The following is a 9,283-nucleotide window of genomic DNA, read 5'->3' as shown; positions in this document are numbered from 1 at the left end:
GTTTCACCGTGTTAGCCAGGATGGTCTCGATCTCCTGACCTTGTGATCCGCCCGCCTCAGCCTCCCAAAGTGCTGGGATTACAGGCGTGAGCCACCGCACCGGCCCCATTTTAAATTTCTTAGCAAAAAAGGTATAATCCATCTATTCTCTCTCTCTTTTTCTTTCTTTCAGCAAATAGCATTTGAGCACCAATTATTTTCTAGGCACTGTGCTCGTCTTAATTACAGGATGGAGCAAGAGGGAATCCCTTTGCTGAGCCTGTGCTGTATGGGAGCACCTGGGCACATCTCTCTACGATGCCAGGAGAAGGTGTCATCCCACTGTGTTCATGAGGGACCAAGGAGCACCCGGAGAACACAGCGATGAGCAAGGCAGCGAGAGGCGGGAGTGGTCAGAACATGACGGGAGGATTTTCATGAAGAAAATGAGTGTTATGCCGAGGCTTGCCAGATGAGCTGTGATTTCAAAGGTAAAGAAGAGATGAAGGGCACGCAGGCATGGGAAAAAGAATGAGCAAAGAGATGACCATTCAGGGCCCCAGAATGCTGGGGGTGGAGGGCAGTGGCACGGGCAGGACGTGGGGGTTGGAAAGCCAGGGTGCGACCTGGAGAAGAGCTTCCAGGTAAACGAAGGAGGAGAAACTTCTGTCTGTGATGTGGGGAGTCATGGTAGTGGCTTCTGATCAGGGCAAGATAGGAACTGCTCTGCATGGGCATGGAAATGGCAGACTAAGTGTTCCCAGGCAGGCACTGGTCAGAATCAGCACCTTGGTCTCCTGCCTCCTATGTCAGGGGTTTTGTAGGAGAAAATTTCCAGAAGTATTGAAGCTGTGGGGAAAGACTCAAAGGGTTTTTTGCAGGAGAGGGAGGCGGGGTGGGGGTGGGTGGAGAAGAAACAAAAATTTAGAGGAAAATGGAAATAATTACAGTTTGATAGATCTATTGACCTACATACTGTTAACTTCGGAGTATTAAATGTTATGATGCTGAGGCCAAGTGCGGTGGCTCATGCCTATAATCCCAGCATTTTGGGAGGCCAGGGTGGGTGGATCATTTGAGGTCAGGAGTTGGAGACTAGCCTGGCCAACATGATGAAATCTCACTTCTACTAGAAGTACAAAAATTAGCTGGCGTAGTTGTGGGCACCTGTAGTCCCAGCTACTTGGGAGGCTGAGGCAGGAGAATCACTTGAACCCGGGAGGTGGAAGTTGCAGTGAGCTGAGATCGCACCACTGCACTCCTGCCTGGGCAACAGAGTGAGACTCTGTCTCAAAGAAATAAATGAATAAATAAATGTTTTAATGTTGAATTTGCATATAACATGATTATGTTCAGGGTATTTAGAGAGAGAGAAAAGAAACCTCTCTGTTCACCTCTCTTACTCTCAAATTTTCTGAGAAAGTCCAGAAAATACCTCAGGAAAAAATGGTTTTCTAGTTTTTTCCCATTTGTGTTCTTTTCTCTCATCACTGGCAATCAGGACGTGGAGGAATCATCCAGAAGGGCCAGGTTATAAGTTTAATGGAATGATGGGGTTCTTCTCATCTGAATTCTCCGGCCTCTTCTTTGCCTTCTATTGGCCCCAACCTATCCTCACCCTCCCCTGCTTCTCAAACTTAACGCGCATAGAATCTTAATGTGCATAGAACACTCAGACTCCTGGACACTGTCTCCAGCAAAGCCTTTAACATTTTCCATCTAGAACAGGGTTCTAAAGAAAGGCCGAGGGAATCCTGTGAGGTCAGGAGAACCGTGTATCCGAGGGAAGGGAGGTGGTTGAAGATGTGTCCCCAGGTGAAATCAGGGCACAGGGGAACAGCAAAGTCCATTCAGGAGGCCTGAGTTGGGGTCCAGGAATCTGTATTTACACAGGTTTCTCAGGTGATTCTGGACAGAAATCACTACCCCCAGAAACTCCCCCATGAACAACCCCAGACCTGGTGGAAGGTGGGAGGTGCTGGAGCAGTGGGTTGTGGAAAAGCTGTCTGGGGCTGAGAGGAGGTGAGGAAAGCTCAGAGGCAGCTTGCCTTGTGGCTCCATGATGGCCAAGCAGGGCAGGTGGGCCAGCTGGGCCGGATAACACCAGATTAGGGAGACAGGAGTGGTCCAGAGAGGTCAGAGCAAGCAGAGAAGTTTGGCTTATCTGAAGGTCATCTGGGTTGGAGAAGACTTTGGTCCTAAGTGTCTCAGTCCTAATGGATATGCACACCAACAAAACAGCTGGCAGTGCAAAGCACCCACATCCTCACAATTACACCGAGAGCATCCGCAACATAACATCTCCCCCCCGCCCCAAAAAAAGTCATCACAACATAAAACCCCTAACAATACAGGTTCACAAACAGTCTGCATTTTTTCCACTTTTGTAATCTTTGATTGAGACAGCTTGGTTTAGTAGTATACCCTGTTCTCCAAACACCTTCCCTCCCACCAGGACAGAAGAGGCTGTTTTACAATTTTTCAAGCCTGACCTGACCCCACAGCCAGACTCTCCACTCAGACCCTCAGAGTCCCAGCTTCTTCCGCTGCATGACAAAGGGTGGCTGCCCTCCCTCCCGACGACTAATCAGCCCATTGTAAAAAGTTTCCTAATCCACATTTGAGCTCTTCTTTTGGCCACTAGCTAATTGCCCAATTATTTTATTTCCCTAACAAAACTCTTCAGGCTGCTGGGAATCCACATTTAGGACCCAGGCCTGTATCTTGGGCCTCAGGAGTCTGGGGGATTTGGCCTTTGTCTGTTTGTCTGCTTCTCACGCCTCCCTGCCCCCTACCCAGCCCCGACCCTAGGTTGACTGAGTCCCCAGCTTGCCTGGGGCTGACAGATGACCCTACTGGCTTCAGGGGGTCAGGGCAAGACTGGGCACTGGAAATAGTTCGAGGGTGTGGAAAGAAGTTTGGTCTGGGAATGGGAAGACCTGACTTTATGGGGGTATTGATCATTGATCATCGACTGTGTGTGTTTGGGGAAGGTGTCATCTCTCTAAGCCTCAGTTTTCTTGTTTCTAAAACACGGGGACAGGAGCATGACCTGGATAGCCAATTTCAGCACTAAGCTCTCTCTGATTTTACAAACTAGCAGGTGAAATAAAGAGGGTAAGTCGTCTGGCTGGACAAACCCCTCCATTGGTGCTAAATGTTCCCAGGCTCCTCCACCTAAGGGAGGTCCCCAATATCAGGAAGGGATCTCAGTTTCCCAATCGTGGACCACTTGCCTAGGCTACCAGCGGCCCCAGGGCCACCCTGAGCACTACGTCCCAAACACCCATCCCTTCAGGTAGGATCGGTCCTTTTGGAGAGGCTGGATATTGACTGTGTACTTTCACTTCCCGTTGAGGGTCCTGTGCTAAGAGGCCAATGCATAAATATCAGCGAGACATCTGGAGGAGGCAGGGAATCAAGGTGTGTGTGGGGGGTCCCTCCACTTTACTATCTTCTCTGGAAATGAGGTTTCAATTTAGCTGGTCTGTTACCCCAGGTATAGAAGGAGCTCCTGAACCCCCGGGGACTTCTAGAGGTTCTCAGCCTTTTGGTGTTTCCTAGCTGGAAGAGAACCTCGCGTGGGCATCTGCAGGTCAGGGAAGCAGCAGCACCAGGGGCCTGGCCTCCCTCAGCCCTGGAACAGCAGGTCCCTGCTGAACCAGAACCGGGGCCTGCGAGGTCTCATTGTGAGCATCCAGCCTCAGGGAGCTCCCAGTGGGTCTACATGTTGGGTTTTTGCGGAGGGGGTAGTGGCATGCAAGGACAGCCTGGGTGTTATATCCTTGGCACCAGTGATAAGCCACAGGGCTTCCTGTCGCCCAGTGGCAAGGGTAGTGGACTATTGCATATTTATGAAACACCAGCCCAGAATAGCTTCCAGAGACTGAGGCCCACAGGTCCTGGCTTGCCTGTAAATGTGACACTTCTGCACCTTTTGGCCTGACTTAAGACCCAAATGTTTGCACCAAGTAAGTCCTTCCCCTGTTAATCACTTGCAAAGGAAGGCAACAGCTTCTCTTTTGAAGAAAGCTACGCTTGTCACAGAGAGAACAGGAAGTCCTGTTTGGACCGGAAACAGTGGTGGGAATTTATATTTCACAGGATGTTCCAACTATGGGAGATGAGTGCCAAGATGGGATTTGAATTCCACCTTGTGAATTACACAAATCCCATGGAAATACAGATGGGAGAGAAAAGAAAAGGGAAACAGAGAAGCAGCTGAGGTCATGCGTGATTCTATGACCCCAAGGGTCTCCTTTTCCCACCCTGGGGTCAGCTGTTAGGATTTCTGTATTTCCTCTTACCTTGGCTTGTGGACACATGTGACCAAATCCCTGTTCTTTCTCTTCAGATACCCTGAGCTCTAGCACCTACTATCTGTATGACCTTGGGCTAGTCAGACAACAGTTTTATGCTCAGTTTCTTCATCTATAAAATGGAAATAATAATGGCAACTTCCTCCTCAAGTTATGGTGAGAATAAAGAGTTAACAATAAATATAAAACATTCAGAACAGTGCATGGCCCACAAGCACTATTAGCCATTGTGGTTATTATTTATGCTTATCTGTAGAGATGAGGTCTTGCTATGTTGTCCAGGCTGGTCTCGAACTCCTGGCCTCAAGTGATCCTCCTGCCTTGGCCTCCCAGAGTGCTGAGATTACAGGCGTGAGTCACACCACACTCAGCCCATTATGATTATTATCAGTGTTATTCTTATTCCTCCCCCTTCTCTGATGCTAAACACTCCCCCAACACACACACTACTAAAAGCCCCTTCAGACAGTAGAATAGTTCTGCAGTGTGCTCTCCCCAGTGAGCTGGTGGACTGGCTCATGCCACCAGCACTCAGCTGGAGCCCAGGTCATTTCCAGACACAGAACAAGAGACAGAAACCTAGAAAGCAGAGGCCAGAGCTGCCTAGAGGCATGGCCTGTCCAAAGCCACAGGTACTGGGGGCAGATTGAGGTGGGAGCCCCCCTCGCTGCCTCCTCAAACACACATTTTAGACTGGCTGGGTTCAAATATGAGACTTCCATATACATAAACATAAGCAAATGCATATGTATATGTATATATATGGTGGCATGAAGTCCCTGGGCTTTCATCCAAAAGAAATTCCAGCTTCGAGCAACAGAAGATTCCCTCTTCCTCTGCCTGAAATGTTTGAGGACAGAAGCAGGGAGATGACATGGAGAGACCTGTCAGTGACACAACATTCCCACAAAGGGGCCAGAGTGCCCCCACTTAGAAGGTGAAAGGGGATGCCCCTTGCCCGCCAGCCCCCTCAGCCCAGGGTCCTTGTCCTCCTCCAGCATCCTTACTCACCTTGCATGTGACAGAACATGGGCAAGTGAGGCTGTGGAGTTTTGGGAAGAGCTTCCCCCTGCACATCCTCAAATCCCCTATGCCAGTGCCAGGAGGAAATGCCTACAGAGACAGACACTCCATTTAGCTCCCAAGCCCTTCATTGAGGTTTGGGAGCAGGTCACTTCCCCAGGCAGTACTCTGACGTTGCATCTGCAAGATGCACCTGAAACTGACACCTGCCTCCTAAGGGCTGTGTGAATACACATTCAGAGCTTAGAACAATAACTGGCACATAGTGAGCACTCAGGAAATGTGTGCTATTATTATTGTTGATAGTTTTATAAAAAGCCACGACCGGCCGGGCGCGGTGGCTCAAGCCTGTAATCCCAGCACTTTGGGAGGCCGAGACGGGCGGATCACAAGGTCAAGAGATCGAGACCATCCTGGCTAACCCGCTGAAACCCCGTCTCTACTAAAAAAAAAATACAAAAAACTAGCGGGGCGAGGTGGCGAGCGCCTGTAGTCCCAGCTACTCGGGAGGCTGAGGCAGGAGAATGGCGTAAACCCGGGAGGCGGAGCTTGCAGTGAGCTGAGATCTGGCCACTGCACTCCAGGCTGGGTGACAGAGCGAGACTCCGCCTCAGAAAAAAAAAAAAAAAAAGCCACGACCTGGCCAGGCATGGTGGTTCATGCCTGTAATCCCAGCACTTTGGGAGGCTGAGGCAGGCAGGTCACCAGGTCAGGAGATTGAGACCATTCTGGCTAACGCGGTGAAACCCCATCTTTCCTAAAAATACAAAAAATTAGCCAGGCGTGGCATGCACCTGTAGTCCCAGCTACTTGGGAAGCTGAGGCAGGAGAATCACTTGAACCCTCTGCCTCCTGGCAGAGGTTGCAGTGAGCCTAGATCACACCACTGCACTCTAGCCTGGGTGACAGAGCGAGGCTTCGTCTCAAAAGAAAAAAAAAAAAGCCACGACCCTGTGATTGCAGAATTTAGGTGGATAATAATGATGGCAAACCCTTACAGAGTGTTTACCTGTCACTAGACACTGATGTTAGTGTCTAGTGAAACAGTGAAACATCCTGCATGTATTAATGCATTTAATCTTCACACAAACCCTATGAGGAAGATCTCACTATCATCACCCTCTTTCTGTTGATGAGGAAACTGAGGCACTGAGAAGTTAACTAACTTGCTAGCAGGTCAAACAGTTAGCAGATGGCAGGTCTCATATGTGAACACAGCCAGTCTAAAATGTGTGTCTGAGGAGACACAGGGGGGATCCCACCTCAATCTGCCCCCAGTACCTGTGGCTTTGCACAGGCCATGCCTCTGGGCAGCTCTGGCCTCTGCTTTCTAGGTTCCTGTCCCTCGTCTGTGTCTGGAAATGACCTGGGCTCCAGCTGAGTGCTGGTGGCACGAATTGGCCAGCCAGCTCACTGGGGAGAGCACACTGGGGAGAGCACACCCCAGAATAATTCTGCCGTCTGAAGGGGGGACTCCTGTGCTGTGGTCATGTGACTGCAAAGGCACTTGCTGAAATTGCTGTTCCTGGGACTCCCAAAGACAGTAGAGCTGCCAGATTTGTGTCCTGACAGTGTCTAGCATCCTCTGTCATGCGGGGAGGGCAGGGATGGTGAGACAACCCTGAGGGACCCCTGGTGCGGGGAGAGGCAGGGGGTGTGCAAGGAGTGTGGGTTGGAGAGAGATGACCAAGGGGCTTCTGTGAATGTGGCCCAAACCAGCAGGAAGGCAGAATCCTTCCCGCCCTTCCTTTATGATTTGCAAACCTGGACCCAGCCCAAGCTCCAGAAGAGACTCTTTTTTTTTTTTTTTTTTTTTTTTGAGACAGAGTCTCGCTCTGTCGCCCAGGCTGGAGTGCAGTGGCCGGATCTCAGCTCAATGCAAGCTCTGCTTCCCGGGTTTATGCCATTCTCCTGCCTCAGCCTCCTGAGTAGCTGGGACTACAGGTGCCCGCCACCTCGCCCGGCTAGTTTTGTATTTTTTAGTAGAGATGGGGTTTCACCATGTTAGCCAGGATGGTCTCGATCTCCTGACCTCGTGATCCGCCCGTCTCGGCCTCCCAAAGTGCTGGTATTACAGGCTTGAGCCACCGCGCCCGGCCAGAAGAGACTCTTAAAGAGATTTAAGCAGCTGGCTAGCAGGACTTTCTTTTACACAGAATAGACTAACCTTTTCATAGAACGGGAGTGGGGTAAGGCCAGGAAAATTAAACAAGCACTAAAATATTGTCAAGCTGCTGACAGCACAGTCACAAGCCCCAGGCCTGGGTGGCATCCAGACAGCCCTGGTCTTTCTAGACAGCCCCTTCTCCAGGCTCAGCGACCTGTCTGGCTGTGAGCTCCCAGGAGGTCCCAGGGGTGTGACCTCCCTCCCTCCCTCCCTCCCTTTTCCCTTCACCCCAGGCCAGTCCAGGGCCAGCTATAAAGCTGGCCCAGCCTGGCTCTCAGCACGCCCAGCTGCCTAAGACCCTCCTTCAGTCTCCTTAGAGGACAGCTCCATTCTGCCTCCTGCTCCTCCAGAGCAGTACCATGCGGCCCCTGTGGCTCTGTTGGGCACTCTGGGTGCTGCCCTTGGCCGGCCTGGGGGTGGCCATGACTGGGGAGCAGCTCCTGGGCAGCCTGCTGCGGCAGCTGCAGCTCAGCGAGGTGCCTGTACCGGACAGGGTCGACATGGAGGAGCTGGTCATCCCCGCCCAGGTGAGGGCCCAGTATGTGGCCCTGCTGCGGCGCAGCCATGGGGACCGCTCCCGTGGGAAGAGGTTCAGCCACAGCTTCCGAGGTGAGGCCCTCCCTCCCTGCTGCCCCTGGTCCCATGGTCAGGGGCAGGCCGGTTGTGCCCACTCTGGTGGTGCCAAAGGGCCCCTGGCCTTTTGGGACTCTGTGGGAGGCTGTGTGAGGGCCACGGTCCAAGGAGCAATGAGGAGGGGCCAGGCCTGGGCCCAGGGTCTCCAGCTGTGCACTGAGGGCCCCCCTCTAGCCCAGGGGAGGTGCACCAGGCTAGACCTGCTGGAAAAACCAAGGCATCAGAGAAGGGGAGGGTAGAGGAGAAAAAGTAGAGCTGGGGGAGCGGGTGAGTGTGTGCCTCAAGGCACTTGGTGCAGCTGGACTCCCGGGGTCTGTTTTCACACTGCCACTCTGGTCTGAGCCTGACTCTGAGTAAATGGCTTTAAAATCCTCTCTCCACCATGTGCTCATCTGGAACAGGGGTATGACTATGTCTTAGCCATCTCCCAGCACTGTGAACATCAAAGTGAGTTCTTGTGGATAGAAGCATGTTTGGATAACTGAAAAATACCTAAGTAGACTATCTGGGTTATACTTGGCTGTCAGGGGTGCAACTGGGCCTGAATCCTCCCGCAGCCTCTCGCCTCCCTAGCTCCTCAGTGCCCAGAGCTAGACCCAAGGCCGGGCACCTGGGTGAGGATTCTGCTCCTAGCATCTCAGCTGAGGCAAACTTGCTAGCCCGGGGTCCCACAGTCGCCCCTGCCTGCTGGATGCTAAACAAGGCCCAGATCCAAGGGAGATTTTTAAACTGGGCTTGCCCCAGAGATAGAACAGGGACGATGTCTCCTGGCCTGGCTGCCAGCTCATTGTCCCTGCCATCGTCAGAGCTCCCCTGGAGTCTGGGGAGGCCCTGCTGACCCTGCTCTTGTCCCCAGAGGTGGCCGGCAGGTTCCTGGCGTCGGAGGCCAGCACGCACCTGCTGGTGTTCGGCATGGAGCAGCGGCTGCCGCCCAACAGCGAGCTGGTGCAGGCCATACTGCGGCTCTTCCAGGAGCCGGTCCCCAAGGCCGCGCTGCACAGGCACGGGCGGCTGTCCCCGCGCAGCGCCTGGGCCCGGGTGACCGTCGAGTGGCTTCGCGTCCGCGACGACGGCTCCAACCGCACTTCTCTCATCGACTCCAGGTGGGGGTCGCGCGGGCGCGCAGGGCAGGGGGAGGGGGCTGCTCGGCCTGGCTTGGGGG

The 9,283-nt window shown here is 52.7% G+C and overlaps 1 protein-coding gene across 1 annotated transcript in view; it reads left to right on the top strand.

The window, feature by feature from the left end:
- The first annotated feature begins 7,512 nt into the window (after positions 1-7,512).
- The window catches only part of LOC108538722 (left-right determination factor 2-like), a 4,734-nt gene continuing 2,963 nt past the window's right edge, over positions 7,513-9,283 (top strand). Inside the window, exons 1-2 of the mRNA XM_017886954.1 lie at positions 7,513-8,097; positions 8,978-9,281. Coding sequence (XP_017742443.1) covers positions 7,848-8,097; positions 8,978-9,281 — 554 coding nt within the window. The 5' untranslated portion in view covers positions 7,513-7,847. The remainder of the gene's footprint in view (positions 8,098-8,977; positions 9,282-9,283) is intronic.

The sequence above is a fragment of the Rhinopithecus bieti genome, unplaced genomic scaffold (assembly GCF_001698545.2).
Source record: "Rhinopithecus bieti isolate Rb0 unplaced genomic scaffold, ASM169854v2 scaffold_15336, whole genome shotgun sequence".
NCBI lineage: Eukaryota > Metazoa > Chordata > Mammalia > Primates > Cercopithecidae > Rhinopithecus > Rhinopithecus bieti.
This window is presented reverse-complemented; position numbering and strand designations above follow the sequence as displayed.